Here is a 23,003-nt window from a genome sequence, read left to right as displayed (position 1 = left end):
AGCACTGTAAAATTTAAAAGCAACACCAACATAGATATAAACAAGGACCTGCCATGGTCCAGAGTACCTCTGTGTTCTTTGTAATGTGTGGAGGAATGGGAAGATGGTGGGGAATGCCAGCCTTGTCCTCAAGGTGTATTTAGAAAAAAAGCAAAACTACAACCTGACCACATCTCTTCCTTTGTGCATCCCTTTTGAAGTGGTGCAAGCCAAAAGAGATACCAGCTGCTGTCAGCAGGCCTGTCTGAGATCCGTTTGCTGTAACCTTACAGGCTGTCCAAACATCACCTGGGGTTAGCGTGGGACAGCCAGCTCCTCCCCAAGTCCGCAGATAGCATGGAACAACTTAGAGATGCACGTGAGCTCTTCTACTCCACACAAACTACAAGCTCAGTCTGTCCTATGCCGTCAGACTGTTTCAGGGTTTAAGCAAAGGTCTGCCAGGCCCATCTCTTCCAGGTGACTTTTTTCCATGCCCTCTCCTGGTCCCTGACACCTTCCTTTTCTGAGGAGCCTTCAGGGAACAGAGATTTTTTTTTTTTTTTAATCTATTTTGGATACCTTCAGCTCTTTAGGGCATGCATTGCAGAGATTTTTCTTACTTCATTCTCAATACATGCCAAGTATTTTTCATTTGGAAATTAATTTCAGGGATGCAAAGTTACTGCACACGAAGAGAAAACTCTCCTATAAATTTCCTCATATGTTTTTGCCCCACTTGTTTTTGAAGGGACCTTAGCGTATAGCTCTGGGTCCAGCTCTTGCAACCTGATGTTAAAGCCATTCACAGACTCAGCTTTGCATAAAACTGTCTGGAGGAACTGGAAAAGATTCCCGAGGGTTGGACTCAAGACCCACAGGATGGGAGGAATGCAGAGAACAAGGAAATGCTTTAAGGAAAAAAACAGAAAGGAAGGTGGGGAAGGAAGACAAAAACAGAGATGAAAAAGCAATAGGCCAAAAAGTGCTTCATTTTTCCCAAAGGGTTATGCTGAATGTGACAACAGGATACTTAATACCTGACGGTAATCAAGTTTTTACTCTATAAAGACCCCCCCCGCCTTTGAGCAATATTTCACCTGCACAACTGCAGTTATTTATGATTTAGGTTACTTACTGAACCAGTTTGCTGCTCCTCAGTTCTTCCTTCCCTCCCCTGGGCGATGCAGCCGGTGGGGAGACTGGGGCCATGCGGCTGGTGGATAAAGCAGGAGGCCAGGGACGGCCAGTTCCCAGTGCTGGGAGCCGTTCTGCACTAGCTGTAGCTTGTGTGACCTCTGGAAATCCCTTGAGACAGAAGGTCTGGAAGGGCACAGGCACCTGAACCCAAGGCTGGCCTGGCTCTGAAACATCTGATCTGCTATAGTCTGCTTGCGGCAAACCCACTCATAGGGGGTCCTGCAGGACCCTCACCAGCTTGGGTTCCCCTGCCACATGGGCTACACATTGGGCTGGGGGAAGAAGGGCTCCCTAACACATCCTAAAGTTTGGCCTCACTGGCCCAGGCATACATTTCTCCTGAATTCTGCTCTTTCTCCTCCAATTTTCCTTGGTAGCCGCAGCGCGGTGCAGACCAGCCACAGGGTACCGGTAAGACACGTTATGAAGGCAGGGACTCTCCACAAGCTCCTGTCTTCACCCTGGGGAAACCCTTTTAGATTAAAAGGGAGGATGAAAGGGCTGAGCGGCGGCTCCCTTGTGCTAGGTTTCTCTGGCATGGTGCCTTTGAAATAGCTAGTTCCCTTTTTACAGGGGAAACATTAAATGAAGGAGGCACCCAATCTGGAGAAAAGGTTCTTCTTTTTTCCCTTTTCTTACCAGATTAAGCCCAGCCCACAGATTTCTTTCAGCAAAAGAGTAGATAAAGCCAACAGACCTATAGAGACCTGCTGCAGCCAGCAAAGAGAGGAGTGAAGCACTTTCCGGAGGTGAGTGACATCTGCTCTTCTCCCCTGCCCGTGCTGCTGGTGCTTAGGGAATACAGGGTGGGCTTGGGGCAGCACCAGGATGGATGAATGGAAGGGGAACTCACCCCTGCCAGAGCTGGCTTCTGAAGAGCAAGTTTCAGAAGGCACCAGGCGACACCTTGCTCCATTCCCTGTCAGCAGGCACAGCTCAGGAGAGCTTTGTCCTGCTGCAAATTACTTGGGCGAAAGAAGACGGGAGTAGACAAGACCCTCCCTGTCCTTCGAAAAAGAAAGTGCGCAGCAGCTCACCATTTTTCATCTTTTAAGAGGCTCTTCAAAGGTTTCTCCACAAAGAACCCAAACTTTTAGATCTCATTTACTTCCCTGGCATCACTGTAATATGAAGGGTTTGCTAGGCTGGCCCTGGATTAAGAGACATTAAGGCAAGGAGCAGCCACAGATGTCTTTTGGAGCTCTGATCATTTGAAGGAGGCTCCAGGAACTTTCCTCCTTTCCTCCCAAGGTATGTTAGCACACCACGGGGCAGGAGCATAACACAGAGCAGAAACTGGGGGCTGGAGCAGAAGAAGGATGGAAGAAAGCAGAAAAGAAGAGGTAGAGGGAGGGAAACGCTGGGGAGTTCCTCAGCATGTGGGGCTGCAGCCGACAAACCCTTGCTCCTCCATGCACGCACAGCACCAGGAGCGCTGAATCTCCCTTGCTGTGGGAGTGGCACTTTTTAAGTGTTTTGAATGCTAAGGAATGAGGCCTCCCATAGCAGAGATCATGTTGTGGAGGATACCACAAGGGCTGGAGAGCCCTCCTACATTTGTTTAAATACCCCTCTGCACAAGTGCTGCTATTGCAGGATAAATCCCTCTGTTCAGGTGGATGAACTGGCATCTCACAGGAGGGGAAACTGAGGCACGAAGGGACTCTGACATGCCACAGGATGCAAAAAAAGGGAAGTCAGTGCCAGGGTTACACTGCAATTAATGATGCTCCAATTCTTCTGCTGGCAGTCCACTGAACAACATTCACAGTCTCTGTCAATTAGACTAGATTATGGGATAATCCTTGCTAATTATATATTATTATATAGCAAGCAGTTATCTCCCTATAAAGGGTGCTCCTATAATGGACAAACGCTGTTCCTCTAGCACAGCTAGCCCCAATGGCAAAAAAAAAACCCCAGAAGCCAAAACCATTTCTGCTGTGGCCAATATTTTGCCTAAGCTGAAATTTTCACATTGCAAACACCCCACTCCTGTCCTGGATGGATAGAGGAGGAGGAGGGCTGCAACGGGCAGAGCTAGCTGGAGAGGGGAGGCAGGGTCAAATCCACAACCCGTGAATCTGCTGCAGAGGCATGGTTGTAAGCTCAAAATCCAGCTGTAAATTCTCCTGTCCATCACGGAGCAAGTTCCCCATTCAGCCTCCGCACGCCAAAACCCCCACGAGCGGGGAGGAGGACCTCCTGTCCCCGGGGCCACGATGGCCGGGAAATGGGAGCGATCGCTGTTCAAAATAAGCTGGGAAAATAACTCCCCGGTAAATGCCGTCATTGCATTTTTAATTGTCCATATGCTTGATCCATTATGTTTTCCCAGATGGCAGGGCTGCTTGACTACTGCCTCCTCATCTGTGCCGCCACGGCTGGGGTCTCCAGCGGGTACCTGGATCCCCAAGGTAGAGATGTCCCCGCGGCAGGCTGGCATTGCCCATCCGAAGAGGCAGGGTTAGCCGCTTCCCTGCGGAGCGGGGCTTTGGTTTGCCGGGGAGGGGGTCTTTGCTTGCGGCCCAGGCCAAAGGGGTTGGAGGGTCCTGTTTCCCTTATTGCTGGTCTGCAGCACGGGACTTCAGTCCATGCAGGGATCCTGTAGGAGACTGGATGGTCAAAGGGTGAGTGCAAGTCACTGATGGGGAAGGAAAGAATCCCAGGAGCAAGGTCTGAAAGCCACATGGCTTAAGAAAATAACTTCAGGGCTTTCCACTGCTCCCCTGTCCCAGCTCTCCAAAGCTACTTTGCCATTTTACATACTCGGACGCAAGCAAAAGCGACCTGCCCAAACTGTGGGCTCAGCCAGAGCAGAAAAGTACTTGGAATCCTACTTGTGCTTTGGCTTTTATATGCTCCAGTGTAGGAACACATTGATGCTTCCTCCAGACCTAGAAACAAATAAGCTCCTTTCAGGAGCCAAAACAAGTCCCAGTTCTGCAGCCCAGAGGCTTTTGCACTCCCCTGGCGGGTTTCACTGAGACAGCCGACGCGGCTTCTGTCCCCATCTGCCTCTTCTGCAGATGTCGTGGTCCTCATCACAGCAACAGGGGAAAGAGGGAGACCATTTCCCAGGCTGCTGGTGGCCAGCCCTGCTGCTCACACCAATATGCCAACCAGCTCCAAACCAGTTATGCCTGCCTTCTCCCACTGGGTCCAGAGGATGGCCAGGTAGCCTGGGCAACTGGGACCAATAAGCACCTTGCTGCATCCCAGTCTGTGGGGGCTCCTCGCCCTGACCGGCACAGGACGGCGAGACACACAGGGAGACAAGGGAACGTGCTCCATCCCAGACCCATCTCCATTTAGGCAGACACCCACCTTGTCTCCAAGGTGCAGGACTGGGACCCGGCAAGGGCTGTCACCCACCCCACGCTCAGGCACCATAACACGGTGCTATGGAGGGGGCTGATGGTTCCCCCTTCCCCATCCCCTCTGTCCCCACAGGGGTACCCGGCCACCCGGGTGTGAGCTGCATCCTGCTCTACCCCAAGCATATGTGGTGCCGCTGGCCCCTGCGGGATGGAGCCCCGGCCAACACCTCCCTCCGCCTCTGGTATAGGATGAGGTAAGTCCTGGAAGGCCTGGAAACCTTATCCTGACCGTGAAACACCAGCCGCTGTGAGTGGGAGCAGCCGAGGGGAGGGATGGCATGGCTCAACCCATGGTGTGGGGCATTTTTCCTTCTCACCTGCATTTCAGGGGGTACCGAAATGCCATGAATCACCCCCTCCCTGTAACAGGGCTTGGAGAGGCATTTGCTGAGTTGTTTTTTCCACCCACAAATAGAAGGGGAGGCTGCGGGGGTGGCTTCATGCTGGGGAGCAGAGCAGCACCACCTCCATGGGGCTGCTCGTCTCGTACCCGCTGTGGTTTTGGGAGGTTGGGGGCACCAACTAGCCCCAGGGCATGCTGAGGGAGGGGGCTGCCGGCATCCTCAACACCTCCTTGGGGTGCAGGGGAGCCCCAGAAGTGGAAGAGTGCAAAGACTACGTCACCGCCGGCCCCAACTCCTGCTACTTCAGCCGGGAAAACTTCTGCCTCTACCTGACGTACGAGATCTGGGTGGAGGCAGAGGGCTGGGTGTCCGAGAGGCTGGTGGTGAACACGGGGGACATCGGTGAGTCCATCGCTGCGCTGGGAGGGAAGAGGGGGAGCAGGCGTGCGAAGCCGGTGGCACCTAATGGTGTGGGCTGCGTGGGGGGGTCTCCCTCCCCGACACAAACCCCTGTCCTCCATCCATCACCGGCGGCTTGGGGGAAGCTGCCGAGCAGCCCCTTGCTGCCCACACCTGACGCCAACCCTGTGGTTTTGTTCTCCCAAACGGAGCAGCCAAGACGGACCCCCCCTGGGGCGTGACGGCCAGCGGTGGGGGCACTTACCTGTCGGTGGACTGGCAGTACCCGCCGGGCATCGCTCCCTCCTACTTCCCACTGCTGTTCCAGCTGCGGTACCGGGAGGTGGGCAGCAGCGTGTGGGTGGTGAGTCCTCTGTCCTTCCCTGCGCATACCCCCCTCTCGGTGCAACACCCACCGACCCATCCGTGCCAAGGTCCTGGGGAGCTGCGACCGGCTCGGTGGCAAAAGCGGCTGGTGGTCTTCCAGCCTTAAACATCAAACCCCTGAGAAAACTACTCTGAGGAGCAGCAAAGCTGTGCCTGGTGCAAGCCCACAAACTGCCCTTGCCATCGCTCCTGGGCCAGTTGGTATTAAATTAACCATAAAGGCCCATTTGAGGAGAGGATGCAGGTTTGAGCCAGGAGAATGGATTAGAGGAACCCAGCCGGCCTCATTCCTGGCATTCCTGGGGAAAGGGAAAAATAAGGTAAGGAGCCAAAGCAGGATGGGAGCGGGACTTCCCAGCTAGGTGGTCCCCAGCCGTGCTCCGGCATGGGACTCGGGCTGGCTGGGAAACACTGCTGAGGGGCACGCTCACGCCGGGGCTGCTGGTGGTACTAACCTCGGTGTCCGGAGCCACGTCACGCGTGTCCTGCGTGGGGAGCAAGGAACTTTCAAGTAGTTTTCCACCATGATCAGCCACTTCCCAGGTCTTCACACCACTGCTTTTGGAGCTGGGGGATTTCAGGGAGGATGGAGGACACAGGGCATGCTCCCAGCCATGGGGTACGTGTAGGAAGAAGGAAAAGACCCCCAAACTATTCACCGAAGCAGCAGGTTTTGTGCCCATGGAGGCGGTGCGATGCTGCACACCACCAGCGCTGCTCAGAGACATGGGGTTCAGCTCCAGCACTGGCTCCCTGGGTGTCACAAGCGTGCCAGTTCTCTGCACCCTGGTCCCAGGCTGTGGGACTTGAGTATAAAACCTGAAAATACACAAATAACCCTCTGAGCAGAGGAATAGGGGGAGAAGGAAGAAACCACCAGAGGAGAGCTGTGAGAGTCGTTTAAATACATTTCCCCTCCTCTTTCTCAGCACGAGCCTGACGTGGGGGAGCAGACCAGCTACCACATCTACGACGTGAGGCCGGACACTACCTACGTCCTGATGGTTCGTTGCAAGAGCACAGAGGGGAACGGCTTCTGGAGCGAGTGGAGTGCCCCAGCCAGCGTGAGCTCGGGGACCGCCAGCACCCACAGCGAGAGCACGCACCCCACGGCAGCGGGGCTGACCCCGGTCCCGGCTCCCCTTCCCACCCCGGGCACCACCGGTGTCACCGCAGAAAGCTTTACTGAGTATTACATAGAATAAACCACCAAAGGGTAGTTGCCTGGTACAGGGTGAGCACCCAGCTGGTGCTCAGGAAGCTTTTCTCTTTCTTTCTGCAGCCACCAAAGTAACACACCGGCTGTTTTATTTTCATTTTCAGAGAAATACATGAGTCAGCAGAACCTCACTGCGCCCCTCGGGCTGCATAAATCTCAAGCGAGCAGAGCATGCGACGGTTCTGCTTAAGAAAGCATCGGGACATCTTTTGTTTTTTCCAAGCATGGAAACCTGGGGTTTATAAAGCATTCCTGGAAGGAGAGGGACCCGAGCTACCTGTCACAGCCAAAGCGCTGCTTTGGAAAGGAGAAGCCCCTCAAACAGCCAGCTCCTGCATGGCGACCCCCAGGGCTGGGTTTGCAGCCCCTGACCAGTGGCAGCCATCTGCCTGCAGGAGCAGGGCCAGACCTGGTGTGCTGAGCTCGCGTGACAAGTCGAGCACCTGCTTCTTAATTACAGCGCCGCAGCCAGAGGGGTCCTGTCCCTCTCCCCACACCAGCAGCCTGATGGTGTGCGCAGCCAGGCAGCCGTGCGCGAGCAACCTGAAGAGCCCCCGAGCTCTACCCTGCGCTGCAGGGACACACCAGTGTCCCTGGTGGGCTCCAGCATGGCCACCGAGGGGTCACCCAGTCCCAAGCAATCCCCAGAGCTCACCCAGCTACAAAACTGCTTGACCTCTCGCCTCCCTCACACCAGGTAGCTCCAGAGGACTGGAAACCAGTGATGCCAGTACAGGCAAACTGGCACCTTGCCTGCACCACACTCCTTCCCAGCCCCACAGTGCCCTACCTGCCCACCCATGGCTTTGGGGGCATCAGAGAGATTTTGAGCAAGATGGGGTTCAGCTGTGTTGAGTTTCCATCCTCAGCAGAGCCCTCCCACCCTCAGGCTCCTCAGGGCTGCTCATGGCATGACCAGCTGCACCTGAATGGGGTCACCTCGGGTGCAATGGGATTTTCCGAGGCTACCAGACCCTCATGTTGTGGATCATGACACCATGTACCTGCTGGAAGCAGGAGTGGGATGCCCAGTCCTGCCCAGCACCCCAGGGCTGGCCCTGTTCCTCTGGGCAGGGGGAGCAGGGTCCCGTGCCAGCAGCAGTGCCCATTTTGGGGCACTTCCACCATCGTTGCGCTTGTCCAATGCAGCAGCACAAAAGCACAGCGCCCATCAGCGCATCCCCCATCAGCACATCCCACCAGTGTGACATGTTAGGAAAACCTTCCTGGTAAATAGAGAAAACACGGAGAGCATGGCTGGGATTTTTAGGATATTTTAGCCCAGCTTCTCTCTGGTCAGAGCGATTCCCCAAGGGAGGGAGATGAATAAACCAACCGATCTCCTGGGGGCTCTTCCTGTCCTGTTTTCTATGATCTACGATTTTCACCGACCAGATTCGCATGCAGACTTTCTGCAGAGAGATAAGGGAGGCTCTCCCTCCCGCACAACAACAAAGCCTTTGTCTGCTCCAGAGAGACGCCGCTCCACGTCCATAAGCAAAGCCAGGAAATGGGGTGGCTGCGTTCAGCCCGGCACAATCAAATCATCAGGCTCTAAATAAATAATCAGATGAGTAACAGGAGCGCTGCCTATGTCCACCGGTCTCCTAGCCTGCTTAGGAAGCACTGGGAAAATGCTAAGGAGGGAAACTGAGGCCCAATGCGTGAGGACCATGGGCATGGTGGAGGGAAGGAGCGCTGGTGATGGATTCCTGTTATCCATTTGCAACTCATCTGGGTGGCTTTTATGTGAGAAAAAGGGTTTATTTCACAAAATGACCCAGGCAGTCCCTCTCTCCAGGCTGTGGGCTTGCACCAGGCAGGGCAGTGCCCAGCCAGGGGACTTTGCACCGGCTCACCGGGATCTTCTCCCCTCCCGGCTGTCCCCATGCGACCTCCTGTGCTGCTGGGGTCTTAACCCGCAGGGATGAGGACGGACGTGCTTGCTGAAGGAGAACTGCTGTGGGTGCCGCTCTGGTCCATGCCACGGCCACACTTAGCAGCAGCATGAGTGATGGCAGGGAAGCCCTCTGGGCCACAGAGATGTCCCTTGATCCATTCCCGGGGAGCTTTGGTTGCATGGTGGAGAAGATCAGATGAACACAGATTTCTTCTTAGAATTAATTTGCAAGGCCAGAATAGCCCCAGCCCCTGGTTACCCCTCTCCTTTCTCCTCCTGGCCCCTTTCTGTTAGCTCTCTCTGCAGCTCCTGCACGTTTTGCATCATCTTGCTTATCCTGGTGACAAATAAGCCAGTGCCTCCCCAAGCTCCGCTCCATGCCGGGTGTCCCTGTCACACCCGGCTGCGGACAGGGGCCGGCCGTGCCATGGGAAAGGGCCAGTGAGCCCCAGCCCCGGAGGAGAGAGTACAACCTCTCCCCATCACGCTTGGGATCTGGGCGAGCACGAAGAGCCCCGCTGACGGCCGAAAGGTCGCCCGAGGCTGGGAGAGTGACGGCTACAAGGAGCTTTTGTCCCGGGTGTGAGGGGGACAGGGATGGAGATGTGCCATCGGTGCTGCCAGGTCTTTCTGTGCACCGGTGTGGGATGCTGGGGCTGTCGCGCTTTGCGAGCACGTCTCAGCCAGCGGCATCCCGCTCCTGGGCTGCCTGCAGTCCCTGAGAAAGGGGTGCTGGGGAGGGGGACACCCCCATACTGTGGGGGGGAAGGAGCTGAGGAAGCTACCGGGTGATTTGGGGAGTTGGGGTTGCAGAGGGAAGCAGAATAAACCAGCTGGGAGCACGTTTGGGCTGGAAATCCAGAGGGGGTTATCATTAGCAGCGCAGGGGCACATCATGAGCCTTTTGGCTATTGCTATTTTGGCTGGAAACCAATCCTGCTGGGGATTAACTGGGGAGAGGTGGTGCTCCCACATCCTGGCCACCAAGCTGGGAGCACAGTGGGGGCCTCAAGCATTATCTCTGTCCCCATGATTTCCCCTTTGTCCCACGCTGCCGGCATGGCACTCATTGGGTCCTTAAGCTCAGTGGTATTGAGTATCTGAAAGCACAGAGGACTCCCAGCCAGCGCTGGTGGTGACACCTCCCTTTTTTTGCAGAAGCATCTTCCTAGGGTGTTGAATTTGGAATAGAAAGGGAGAGCCCTGTATATCAGGGAAGAGGCTTTCCTTGCTCCGAGGAGGATGACCAGCTGGAGCGGCTCACTGCTGGCAGCAGTCACAGATGCAGCTGTGAACACGTCCAGGAACAAGCCGGCAAAGGGCTTTTGTAAGCCTTCAAGTCACATTAATCCTGGCTGTGAGCCCCTAGAAAACGCCCTGGGGAGGCCGGGGGTGCTGGGGACCCCCTTGGTTTGGGGGAGCAGAGCTGCTCCCACAGTGCCAGCCCTGCATCCGTAGGAATGCACGCAGGCGAGCGCTGCACCCAGGGATGCTCGGGCAGCTTCGAACCGAAGCCGGAGCTGGAAACCCTCCCTGAGGCGAGCGCAACAGTGGTCCATTTTGCTGTTGGACTCTGTGACCAGGTCCAACTCCTTATTTGAGCACAACACCAACAGCTACCCAGAAAAGCCTTTTTCCCTGCAAATCACAGGGTGCCGGAGGCTCTGGTGGGGGGAGGAGGGGCCCATCCTGCGGGCGAGGGGCTGGATGCTGCTGGGTGCTGCGGGCTCCCTGCCAGGCACGAGCGGCTGCAGCCTTCACCTGTTTCAGCAAAATCTGGGCTGCCAGGAAGGTTAATTATATCTTTAAGTTTCTTCAGCTGTCAAATCTTGTAGCTATCGTCTCAAGCTGACAGTTATATACCCAGCAATTAACTGGCAGCAAGGTTTTGCAGGCAGCAGGGAGGGTCTGGCCTTGTTTCTCTTCTATGTACACAACACACTCTCAAAACGTTGCCTTAATGGAGCTTAACAGTGCTGGCAAATATTTCACTCGGAAATCTCGCATTTGCCAACGTGTTGCACCAACAAACACCAAATCAATCCAGGCTCCAATAACGAAGGCTCCTCATTAGGAGGCATGCACAGATTTGTGCCTTCTTCCCTCCCCTGACACCCTCTTAGGCATCCACGGGCTGGTGCAAACCAGGAGGAAAAGCCGCTTGATCATCATCCTTTTCCTTTACTGCTGCTTCCTCTGATGCTCAGCAGCAGGTACAGACCCGTCCCAGCGGGCATGGGAAGCAGGACGTCAGTCAGGAAAACGTGTCACCTACGGGACTGTCCTGTCGGCCCCTGCTAAAAATCCCACCGGTGGATTCAGCAGCAAGAGGAGTTTGCTGTGTGGTGCGATGCTGTCACGGGAATAGCCGGTGCCCTCCTTAGGATGGATTCCCCTTGGGAGGTAGCGCTACCAAAAAAAGGGCTCCTGGATTAACCACTGCCCTCAACTTCAATTTTTTTGCCCTTGAATGATCATGTTTGGACATTTTAAGATCTCTCCCTGCACCGCAGTGTGTTTTACACAGGCTGGGGTGGGTGGCTCCTACGCCAGGCTCCCAGGGCTGCATTCACCCTGCTTCTGCAGCGAGATTTCATGTTGGCTTCACCATACGCTGGATCCGACCCATGCCAGGACAAACACGAGCCTCTCTGCGATAGCCACCCCCTGTGTGATGCTGGAAGGGAATTTCCTTTGCGTTGGTACGGCACAAGAGGCAGGCGGGGGTTATTTGGCCATCCAGCAGTCAGTAGCATTGGGGCTCTTGGGGAGGAACCCAAATTTTCTGGAAATGCAGGTGACCACAGGACTCCTATTTTCATGCTCTCAGCTGCTGAGCTCACCTTCTGCAAGGACCGAGGGTGGATGTCTGGTGTCACTGAGGGAAGCAACAAAAAAGGTGTCAGGCCCTGGGGAGCCAGCCCCTCCTGCTGAGGCCATCTTTAAAAGGCTACCGAAACCTCCATGCCCACGGTTTCAGACTCTGGGAGCGATGCCGGTACGGAGCTCACAGTGGTGGACACCTAGGCATGCTGGAAAGGAGGAAAACACAGAGAAAAGAGATCCTTCTCTTTCCCTCCAGCTGCTGGTGGCTGAAGCACTCAGGTGAGTCCTGCGAGCAACGCGTGGGTTAGACGACATGTGAAGATCAAACGAGGAGCTCCAGGTCACCAGGCAAATGTGTCTCATCACATCACCTGCGGACATCCAGAAACACCTCCTAGCACATCTACATGTGCTAAGTTTATACTTGCTAAGTGGTGATACCTAATAACACAGCTCTACAGTACCCCCCCCCCCCCCCAAGCACGGGCAGGAGCATGGAAAATATTTGTTTGGTATATCACTCTATTTGGGGATGGTTTGTACCTTCAAGAATTCAGCTAGAAAGAATTGACAGGATGATTTGCAGCCATCAGCAAACAACGTTACTTTCCTGAAAGCAGCAGCACCAGAGGGAAAACAAATTGAAGCAGGTGCGGGAAGAGTTAGGAAGCGCAAGAATTCCATTTCCGAGCCAAATGGACAGATTGAGACAGAGGAAAACAAATTGGGAAGTTGAAACGGCTGCCTATTGCCCAGATTTTTCAGGCGCTGGGAGGAGGTGGAGGTTGCGTTCAGTCTCTGTTTCGGGGCCTGGGAGCTGTGTCTCCATTTGAGCAGCTATGTTAGTGCTCAACCTGGGGTGAGGGTGGGTTTTGGGGGTGCATTTCCACCCTGAGCAGGGCTGGCATCGCAGATTCAGGGAGCAGCATCCTACAGAAGCACGAGCCCCACCACTGCGATGACCATGAGGAGCCCAGCCAGGATGCAGATGCTGATGAAGACGATGTCGCTGGTGTCCTGGCTCTTGATTTCACGGGCGTCCGTCGCTCCCCCCTCCCGCTGCTGGGCATCCACCAGGTTTTCTGCCTGGCTGAGCCTGGAGGGGTCAGGGCCGGCGATGAGGGTCACCGAGGCTTCCTTCTTCTTCGGCTCACACTGCACCTCGTACTGGTGGATGTCCTCCTGGTCGCCCGCTGAAAAATCGATGTAGAGGGTGCTGACGATGACGGATGTATTGTTGCGTTTCTGCAAGACAAGGGTTGTGGCTCATCGGGGCTTTGTGCAACTCGTTTTCACAGGGGTTTGGAGGGCAGCTGGCCACGAATCAGACTAGCATCTACTGGGAAGATGGGAGAGGGACTGGGAATTCCTCTCTGCAACCAGTACAACTGGCACAGGGCTAGCCATCTACTCAGCTTGCTTTAAAGGAAGGTTTGCTGACTGCTTACCTGGGATTCGGTGCCACAGGTGTCGAACCTGGTGTGTATTCTGAAGTTCCTGCCAACCACCTGGGCTGCACAGGAGGGGGTCCCCAGATAAATCCTATTCCTCTCCAGCCGGGCCAGGGACTGCACGGGGATCTGGATGTGGAAGTCCGTCCGGGTGCAGCTGACGTTCATGGGCACAACTGTCGGGACAGAAAACAACGAACATGTAAAGATCCATCGGGAAGGGATTTTTGCCAGGCTGCAGTGGCTGCAGGAACTCTCGTGCAGAGCCACAGCCATTTTCAAAGCTCGCTGTCCCCATCACACACGAAGCAGGCGACTGACAACGCCAGGAGTAGCAGGGACATCAGCCTCATGAGTTTGCCATGCATCTCACAGTAGCTGGCTTTGCTGCTGTAAGACTCACGTGATGAGTTCTCCGGAAAAAAAGGAGCTACATGCGAAATGCAGAAAGCAGTATCAGTATTTTAGCCCTGTCCCGTGCCCAGGTCAGGCATGGATGGCTCCCAGGCACTGCCCTGCTTTCTGCCCCAGGGAGAGACCCTACCACCAACCCTCTTGAGCCTCATCCTCCTTCCCAGCTCTCTGAGTGACACCCGAGTGCCATTACAGCCAACACCATCATGCTGTCACTGCTGTAAGCAAGGAAGTATTTACCCTGTGAGAGCAGCCGCTCTCCATCACTGCAAAGCCAGCGAAACATTTGAGTTGCTGCCCAGGATTAGACCACGAGAGCTTTGCTGATGGCTTGCCGTGGGCACAGAGCTCCCCTGCACGCTACGACACCCCTGCAAGAGACACTCTTAGAGCGACGAAATGGAGAAGACGCATCTCGGGGGGACCCCACGTCTGTCTGCCCTGGAGCAATGCAGCTGCTGCCACATGGTCCCTGGGGAAGGGTGAGCTGGGTCCCCAGCCCCAGGGCAGCCTCCTGGGGATGGATGGATGGCCCAGCCCAGGTCCTATCCCAAGCATCATCAGCCCTCCACTGCCCCCAGAACATTATTTTTGATGGGGAGCTGGTGAACAGTGCTTGGAGGGAGCTGCTGTTGAGCTGCCCGTGATGGTGAGATGAAGGCCCCCCCTTCTTGAATTCTTGCTCAGCTTGAACCAACCACTTGGGCAGTATGAATTATTGAATTATTCTAGCTCCCTCTGAATCTTGGCCTTATGAAACCGGTAAGACGCAATACAATCAGTATGAAAAAATAGTGTCACTTTGCTTCACTTAGTGCATTATAAAACCATTAGAAGATTTACCAAATAACTAAAGTGCATTAGATCAAGAGGAGGAGAAAATGGATCCTCTCTCCTGGCGTGAAGGCTTTCATTCAAATGGCCATAAATCATACGTGCCCAGCCCAAGTCATGCCCTTTCGTGGTCCCGTAAGGAAAATATCTGCATGACTGAAGAGCTGTGGATGTGGAGGTCGAAAGGGAAGCATTTGCACGGCTGAAGAAATGTGGATGTGGCCGTGGAGGCTGAGGTGCCCCTTTGCCACCGAGGGCTCCCGAGGAAGCCGGTGGTGGGGAGACGCCGGTGCCTCCCGGTGAGAGCAGCCGCTCTCCTGGCAGGGTGCTGGTGGTTGGATGTGCCACGCAGGCTGCTAATTGCAAGCAGATGCCTGAATCGCTGGGCAAACATAGCAGGCAGCCTTGGCTTTATGGAGGGAGGCTCAGTTTCATGTCCAAGCTTTTGTCCTCCCCCAACACGCATCCGGCGGCATGTACCGGGGGATGCAGGAGCCTCAGGCAGCTGGGAGAAGTCACGTCCCTCTCCATGATGGGGCTTCCCCCTGCTCTTCAGCTAGCACCCCATCTATCTGTCTGCAAGCTCCTCCGTCGGGAATGGGGTTTCCCCGTGACCAGACACAGTGAGGCCAAGATTTCTCTCCCTGCACACTGCTGTAAAACAGTAAGAAATAAGCAGGACAAGGACAGGGACAGACCTGCTATACACACTAAAGCCCTACTAGATGTCCGGTACAACCTTTTTCCCTCCAGAGGCTGCAGAGGCTCAGGACAAAACTCCATCCTATCTCTTACTCCTAGAGCCACATACCCCCAGATCCCTTCTGCTACACTGGAAATGAAGAACGATTTTGCTGCTGAGGGATAAAATCTCGTAAAAACCTAGGGCCAGCCACCCCCAGCTCCTGTGCCGCCAGTCCAGCAGACCTGCTCCGGCTCCAGCCCGCCGGTGAGGCTGCCCCTGTCTGAATCATCCCTGACACACAGGTCAGCTCAGATGTAATTATCTTGAAATACAACGAATGCCATAAATTTGCTGGCTTTTGAGGTGCAAAGGTTGGCAAATACACGAGGAAGGTTGCACACCACTCCTCCCACCAGCTGCAGATGCACTGGCTGGGACACGGGGCACGTCGGTGGCGGGGACGTGCCGGGCAGGGTTGGCCAGGTGGATTTGGGACCGCCGTGCCCTGGGGGTCCCGTCCCTCTGGTGCTGCTGCCAGTGGAGGAGAGGATGCGGTTCATGTCTGCCTGCTCAGCTGTGTGCTGGGGGGGCTGGAGCATCCCAGGGAGCAGGGAATAGGGTTGTGATGTTTGAGCTGGTCACCTCCCCTTGGGGCTTTGGTCCCCTAAAAACCCCCTGGGTTTTCTCTGCTTCGTGCCCTGAGGGAGAAGCAGGAGCATGGCAGTGGCAGAGGTGCGGGGAGGAGAAGCTGGAAAGCATCTCCTGAATACTAAACATGACGTGGAGCATGTGCGCCTCGCACTCTGCGAGAGCTGGAGCTCACCCGCCGTGTCTTCTCCACCCCATCCCTAAAGAGCCACGTGCTCTGCTCCTGCAGACAGGTATCTTCACCGCACGGTCCTTCCAGAAATCACGTGGTCTCGGGCATGTCCCGATGGAAGTAAAGCATTGCGGAACACCCAAGCGAGACCTTACCTCCAACGTAGGCGATGGAGAAGCCCCTCTTGGCCGTGTTGCGGTCGGTGTGAAGGACCAGCAGCAACTGGTTGCTGCGGGAGGTGACGGGCGCCAGGCTCTCCCGTCCGCACCACCGCCCCAGCAGGGACCCGTTCTCGGTGCCACCATCAAAGGCGGCCAAGTGGTCGTAGTCACAGCCGCCTGTAAGGCTGCTCCGGCCCTCCAGCTCCATGTCCAAAAAGAAGACCTTGATCCGGTAGCCCGGGGGCAGCTGGATGCTCCACTGGCACTTGAGGTTGTTTGGGTAGAACTCGGGGTACCGAGGGCTGGAGAGATTCCCTTTGATGGCAGTGAAGACCTCCTGGCACTCCCCTGCTCAGGGAGAAAGGGGAAAGGAAAAAATGAAAGCAAACCCGAAGCCCCCTGGGTGTGGATGAGCTGGCGGATGAGCGACCGCTTGTTTTATTGCTAAAGCATACTCTGCCTTCCACCACACTGCTCCCCAGCCTTGTGTTTGGCCTATGGACACCCATCAGTTTGGGGAGATGGCAACACCCAAGGTGGCCAAAGTCCTACAAGGGCAGATGGGGAAATCTCATATCCCCAGGGAATGACATGAGCAAGGGAGAAGGATGGCTCTTGCTCAAGAGAAAGACAGCCCGGGGCCTGGGAGAGCCACAAGGATGCCGTTTGCATTGCATGGGAGTTTACACTTCACACCGTCATCTCATGAGCTCTCCCCAAAGGGCTCCCCTCCGCTATCATCTCCTCTTGCTGCTGCAGGAGGGAGAGCATCACCACCACCACCACCACCTTGGGGACCCGTCCCCACATCCTTCCCACCTCCCCACCGCCCCGACTCCCTCGCACCCGAGTAGAAATGGGCCTTGAAGCCCCTGCCGCCGATGTTGAAGTCGGACTTGAAGAGGATGAGGAGGTGCGGGGCGGAGGAGACGATGCGGGGCGGGCGGGTGCTGCCGCAGTAATGTCCCAGGCGGGGGGCGGCGGTGGTGGGGCCGTCGAAAAGGGCCACGTAGTCGAAGCCGCAGCCCTGGCCCCCTTCCACCTGGAAGTCGGTGAACACCAGGGTGAGGGGGCCGCCACCGCTGCCCCCCCCGATGCTCCAGCGGCACTCGGCATTGTTGGGGTAGCTCTCGGGGTAGCGCGGGCTGGTGATCTCCCCCGACAGCCCCGTCAGCTGCCCGCCGCAGGCGTCTGCGAGGAAGCACGGATAATGAGGATGGATGGATGGATGGATGGATGGATGCTCTGCCACCGCCATCCCTCCCCGCTACCTTTCCGGTAGGCAGCGGCGAAGCCGCGCTTGGCCACGTGGCGGTCGGAGCGGAAGAGGACGGCCATGACGTGCCAGGCGGAGGAGAAGGGTGGCGGGGGGCTGCGGCCGCAGAACGTGCCCAGGAGGTTGCCCTGGTCCCGGGCAGCCCCGTTGTAGACCTGGAGGTAGTCATAGGCGCAGGCGGCATGGTACTCCAGCTCAAAGTGGCTGAAGGAGAGCAGGACGGAGGAGCCCTCGGCCACCACGATCAGCCACGTGCACTCCGTCTCATAGGGGTACCGCCCCGGGAAGTTGGGGCTGGAGAAATTGCCGTAGGGCGCTGAAAGCACCCCCCCACATTTGATGCCTGGGGGAACACAGCAGTGGATGTGATGTCCCCTTTTCCAGGGGAAGCCTAATAGGATGGAGTCGGGGTGTACAGCACCGGCTCCATCCCCCCACTGGCGCTATCAAAACACCAGTGCCCTGCAGAGCTCCGCTGGGCTCAGCCACCCCTTCTCCCTGGAGGACACATGTCCCCCCCATCACCTTTCATCCCTCCACGTATCCCCCTTCTCCTCCCACTGCCCCTGTGCTGCCCTGCGGCGTGGCTGCAGCAGGGCTCGTCCGCGCCCGTGAGCTGGTCCTGCCGGTGACGACACAGCATCCCCATCCGTTTCTTGCTGGGAAAAAGAAAGTAGGGAGTGAGTTTTAAAGGCTCGGTGGTTCCAGCCTTGCCGGTGCCCCGGCTGCCCAGCCCTTCAGCTTTGTGCCTCCCACTGACAATGCTCCCTCCATATAATGGCGGTATCAGCGAATTCAAGCTGGGAGAAAAAGGGGTGAAGGGCTCGATGCGCTTAACAATGAGTTATGCATGTAGGGATCGATTTTCTAATGAAATCTTTATACTGAGACATGGTTATTATAAAATAAGGCGGGGGGGTGGGGGGCGGCTGCCACCTGCCCCGGGGTCTGATTAGGATTGGGGTGAAGGGGCTGATATAGCGGGCACATACATCATGTCTGGGAGGGACGCAGACCCTGTGTAGCCTCCAGGGGACACATGCGGGTTCCCAAGCAAGGCTGGGCGCTCGCCGCCATCAATCTGGGCCAAGTATATTGCAAATCAATAGTCAGCCAGCGCGCATTGCTTTTCATCACGCTCGTTGGTGCAGTGACCTCCCGGCGAGGCGGGGGGGGGGGCTCCTGCGGATGCATGTGATGCAGCACCACAGCAAATGGGTAAGGGGAGGGGAGTGTGTGTGTATGTGTTTTTCCACAAGCAGCAAAGCTGGCCAGATCTAAAATCGCCTTGCTAATTACCAGGGATAGGCAATAAAGTGATATGGGGCTGGTACTAAAGGAATAACGTTTTTGAAATAAATATCCAAGAGGGGAGCCCACGGGAGGGGTGAGTGGTCACGGTGCAGGCAGCTTGATGGATGAATGGCTGGGAGCCTTGGGGTGCTCCAGAAAGGGCAGGTGGGTGCAGGCAGCACCGGGCAGCGGGGTGGCCATCTGCCCCTCAGGAGCACCCACACCGAGGCCAGGGATGGGTTTTGATTTCTGACACAGCCCTTTTGTGAGAAAGGCCCTGCCGGTTTTGGGGAGGGGTACTGCTCGTTAGCTGGGTTACTGGGCTGACCTGGCCCACCTTGCCCCCCAATTACTGTGTTGTCTGCCCTGCCCTGTGTCCTGGGGGTTGTTTTATCCAGGTAAGGTGAGGGGTTTATTACATGCACAGCAACATACATACATTCACATATAAATGTATATGTGTGTGTATATATATATTTATATAAGCATGTGCATCTCCAGAAGTTAACAAACCCTTCAGCAAAGCACCTGTACACCACAACAGGACAACCCCTACCTGCAATCTTCAGTAACATAAGAGTGAAGCAGAAAATCAAGCAGAGAGCGGTGTCCCGCACTTGCCGCCGCACACGGTGACCGCAGATCCCGGCTCCTTTCCCCAGGCCAAGCCGGGTGTTTCCCGGCCTGAGCGAGCTGCTCTCCTTGCATGGGCTGAGAGCTGGGACCCGCTCGCACCCCAGAGCCGCTGCAGCACTCGCGAACAGCCCTCTCCTGCCTGGGGACCACGGATGCCCATCGGCCCCGAGGTCCCCACTGGGAGCTGGGACTGGGCTCTTACCTCTGCTGGGAGCATCCCCGAGAACCCTGCACAGCAGGGCCAGCGCTGCCAGGCAGCCTGCCCCCGTGCACCCCATCCTCCGGCAGGCAAATCTCCCCTCACCAGCGCCCGAGCATCCTTTTGGAGCTGTCTATCTGGGAGGAAAAAAATAAATAAAGAGAGAAATAAATAAAAAGCGGGAGGACTGTAGAATTAATAGCGGAATGAATAATTCATCGCTTGTTTGAATTAAGAGCGGCAAGGTAACTTGATCTATTCCTCCCTTCCTTCACTCAGTTTTAATGATCTGGATCAAATGTCCCAAGGATTTACACTATACCAGATACCTTGTCAATACACTATATTTAGAAGAGATATTAATGTTTCAGATATGGTGTATAACGGCAGTAAGTCTGGGCTGACAATATGCCCTTAAGGGGCTATGAAAATAATTTAGTTCGCCAGGCAAGCCAGTGAACCAAAATGGGAATTTCAGACTTACGCGGAAAAGCACCTCAGGAATTAACGTGATTTATACTGCGGCACCCACTGCACAAAGCCAACCGGTGGTAAAGGCTAGAGAAACGGAACGGGATTTAAACGCAGCAACGTCTCCACATCGGCTGCGAGGTCAGCATCCCTGCAGCGAGTGCCCAGGCTCAGCGGGATGCTCAGCCCGGGAAAGCGGCAGTCACGAGCACTAAAGATAGCAAATCCCACCTCCCCCGAGGAAGATTAGAGATGAATTGTGACTCACGGGCAAAATACATCGATTATTATAGAACCTGCTAAGGCCTTGGAGAATTACCATGTTCTTCCATGCTGGCTCATGCTTCTTCTTGCCCGGGCTCTTGGATGCACTTGGCTGAAGGTAATCAAGGCTTTGCGTTCCGTGGGAAAGATGTGCTCCTCGTGCTGTGCCACATTAGCTGGAGAAACCCCGAGCCCAGCAGTGGTTCTGTTCCTTCCCTCCCGCCCAGGAGAGCAAACTCTTTCCTGCTGCCGTAGCCCACACCCAGATGAATGCCAGGAAACAAAAACCCACAAGGGCCTCCTGGCATGAGGGATCTGTGCTAAAAAAGTCACCTTCAAAGCAGCGGGGAAAGAAGCAGCGAGTATCTCTAAATCTCAGGCGGGGAGGCAAGTTGCATTTATTAATTAAGCAATGAGGATCGATGCCTCAGACTTTTCCTGTGGATTAACGATGGGCTGGGAGGAGCTGATGGCCCGAGGTGCAGCTAAGGACCATTAACGCCAACTGGTCATGAATCCCCAGGAAATGCACCATGCCAAGGTCGTTAAGTGCCTGCATATAGTTATGGGTAATAGTAACAATAATATTTGTACAGGCTCTCTCCCCACTGCCTGGCCTCACTGGAGCCATGCCGAGGGCCGGTAGGAACATTGGGGCATCCCAGCCAGGAGCCCTCCGTCCTGAGCCCAGCTGAGGTGGGGGACATCAGGGTGTCTGTCCTGGGGCACTGGGCACCGTGTCACCCCACGAGCACCAGGAATAAGTGCACGTTCGAACGAGGAGATGCAAGGCAGCCCTCCCTGTCCTGGGGCACAGCGCAGAGATCCTGCGCCGGTGCAAGCTCCGGGAGATGGCTGTGATGCTGGCACATCTACCGACCTCCCAGGGACATTGCAGAGCTTAATTAGCTGCTTCCCTAATGGGCTGGGAGAGGAGGTCTGTCCCTGTGCCTTGTTACAACACTTGCAGGGCCAGCAACCACAGCAAAGAGGCAGGAGAGGCCTGGCACCACAGCCCGCGGTGCAGGAGCATCTCCTAGGTACTTCCATACCCATGGCTCTGGCTCAGCCCTCCCTGCCACGATCCCCGGGGCTCGGGGACAACGCGCTCCCCGGCTTCTCCATTGCTGCGTGGCGGAGCAACACGTTCATCCTTGCCGCATCTGTCTCTGGCAACACCCACCGTCCTCCAGCCCTTCCACCGCCGAGGCACATCCCAGCACGGAGCCAGCGTCTGGGACACCGGTACCTACGCGGCCGCTCTTCTCCATCCCTCCAGCTGCGCTCTCCATCAGCGGTACCCCCAGGAGACCGGGGGGGAGACAGGCCTGTGCAGCACGGCAGCTGTGTCCCCCTCCCAGGAGACGGCATCCATCAACCGCCGGCACATTCACCCTCTCCTGACCTGGGGATGGCCATTCCCCGGCTGGGCCCGAGCCCAGGCAACGCTGCTTGTCAGCAGGCAGAGCCGGGCGGGAGAGCGGAGGGAAGCGGGGAGGGATGAGATGCGGCAGGGAGCAGGCAGAGGAGACGGACAGGTCATTCCGCACGGAGGTCCGGCCGGAGGTGCTCTGGATCAGCCCAGGGCGCTCTGGCTCTCACCAGAGACACGGTGGGTGATTTCGAGGTGTGCCGTATCGGGGCTGCCTCTATTCCTCTGCGGGCAAATTTATAAATCATGAGTCAAACAGGCATTTGATTCATTTAAGTAGAAAGGATGTGATCAGGACTGTGAGACTTCAGAGAAGATCAAAGGTTTAAATACAGTCCCCAGGAGAAACGGGAATTATTTAGGCAGGAAGTAATGAGATGAAATTAAGAAGGTACTTAGACTGCACATGAGGAAGAAAGAAAGCGAAGCGAAGCCCCTCTCCCTGGCCACACAGGCAGCGAGAGCTGAGCACCGGAGCATCTTGCCATCCCCCCTGCCCCAGGGTACGAGCCCCTGCCCTGGCCTGGCGGCAGCCGCCCACCACTGCAGGCAGCTCACACACCTCCAGCTCCACAGATCCCCCCAATAATCGACAGCATCACCACCATTTCTCTATGAAGCTGCCACCGTGGGGTAGTTCCCGAGCCTCCAAAGGGAAGGAAACCTCTCCTCTTCCCTCAGTAGGGAAAATCCTGCCTGAAAGCCTTTCCATCCCACATCCCTGCCTTTGCAGGAGTGCCACGCAAGCCTCTGAAAGGGGCTGTCCCCACGGGGGACGGGCTGGGAAGAGGGGACTTGTGTGAGAGCCAGCCTGAGAAATGACAAAAGGTGGGAGGGGGAAGGGAGACAAGGGCAGAAAATAGAGAACAAAGTGCCCACGGGTGGTTTAAAGGCCCCTTCGAGTTCATACTTCCAAGGACATCGTCTCCCCCACGAAGAACGTCTCGCAAAGGCCCCCTGTCCCCTCCGGCGTGGCGAGCTGGGCTGCCGGCTCGGCGTGTGTCACCTCCTCCCGCTCTGCCTGCAGCCTGCCTTTGCAGGATTCACAGCCTGCTCCGTCTCTCACCACCCTCCCTTTTAGCCATGAACAAAGACGGGAGGCTTCGCGGCAGAACGGCCAGACCAGCTGGGTAGGGTTTAACCACGGTGGCCCATATGTGCTGAAATACCCAGACATATTGGGGTTGCGTTTAAAGGAACAGTCCCAGCTTTCACGCAGAAAGTCGTCGCTTTTACGAAGCGAGCGTGAAGTTTTACTTCAGGCCTTTGCAAAAAGGTTGGGTGGATTTTTAGCAAAATCTTAGAAAGGCAGAATATTTAAAGCAAGAGGTACGCAAGTAAGGTTTTCAGAATACGTAATATTTGAGAAAAATATTTGCTCTGTGTTCCCAGCTAAGGCCCGAGTCGGGAGAGCAACCGGTGAAAGCAACTCC

General features: G+C 55.9%; 2 protein-coding genes across 3 annotated transcripts; one reads left to right on the top strand and one right to left on the bottom strand.

Moving 5' to 3' along the window:
* Positions 1-3,401: 3,401 nt before the first annotated feature.
* On the top strand, positions 3,402-8,832 carry LOC138686529 (cytokine receptor-like factor 1). The gene is made up of 6 exons (XM_069790197.1): positions 3,402-3,458; positions 3,518-3,596; positions 4,633-4,753; positions 5,145-5,305; positions 5,479-5,666; positions 6,619-8,832. Exons 1-6 carry the CDS (start codon positions 3,402-3,404, stop codon positions 6,892-6,894), a joined length of 882 nt encoding a protein of 293 aa, XP_069646298.1. The 3' UTR covers positions 6,895-8,832.
* A 457-nt stretch (positions 8,833-9,289) lies between these two features.
* Positions 9,290-22,650, bottom strand: CDCP2 (CUB domain containing protein 2). Of its 2 annotated transcripts, XM_069788676.1 has the most exons (7): positions 20,194-22,650; positions 19,407-19,540; positions 17,271-17,618; positions 16,846-17,190; positions 15,994-16,347; positions 13,083-13,261; positions 9,290-12,879 (listed from the first exon to the last, which is right to left on the bottom strand). In XM_069788676.1, exons 2-7 carry the CDS (start codon positions 19,480-19,482, stop codon positions 12,565-12,567), a joined length of 1,617 nt encoding a protein of 538 aa, XP_069644777.1. In that variant the 5' UTR covers positions 19,483-19,540; positions 20,194-22,650; the 3' UTR covers positions 9,290-12,564. The 2 variants fall into 2 exon arrangements, with proteins under 2 accessions (XP_069644777.1, XP_069644778.1); XM_069788677.1 differs by lacking the exon at positions 20,194-22,650 and having other exon boundaries at positions 19,407-19,840.
* Between the last annotated feature and the right edge of the window lie 353 nt (positions 22,651-23,003).

This window comes from Haliaeetus albicilla, chromosome 8 (assembly GCF_947461875.1).
Source record: "Haliaeetus albicilla chromosome 8, bHalAlb1.1, whole genome shotgun sequence".
Classification (NCBI taxonomy): Eukaryota; Metazoa; Chordata; class Aves; order Accipitriformes; family Accipitridae; genus Haliaeetus; species Haliaeetus albicilla.
This window is presented reverse-complemented; position numbering and strand designations above follow the sequence as displayed.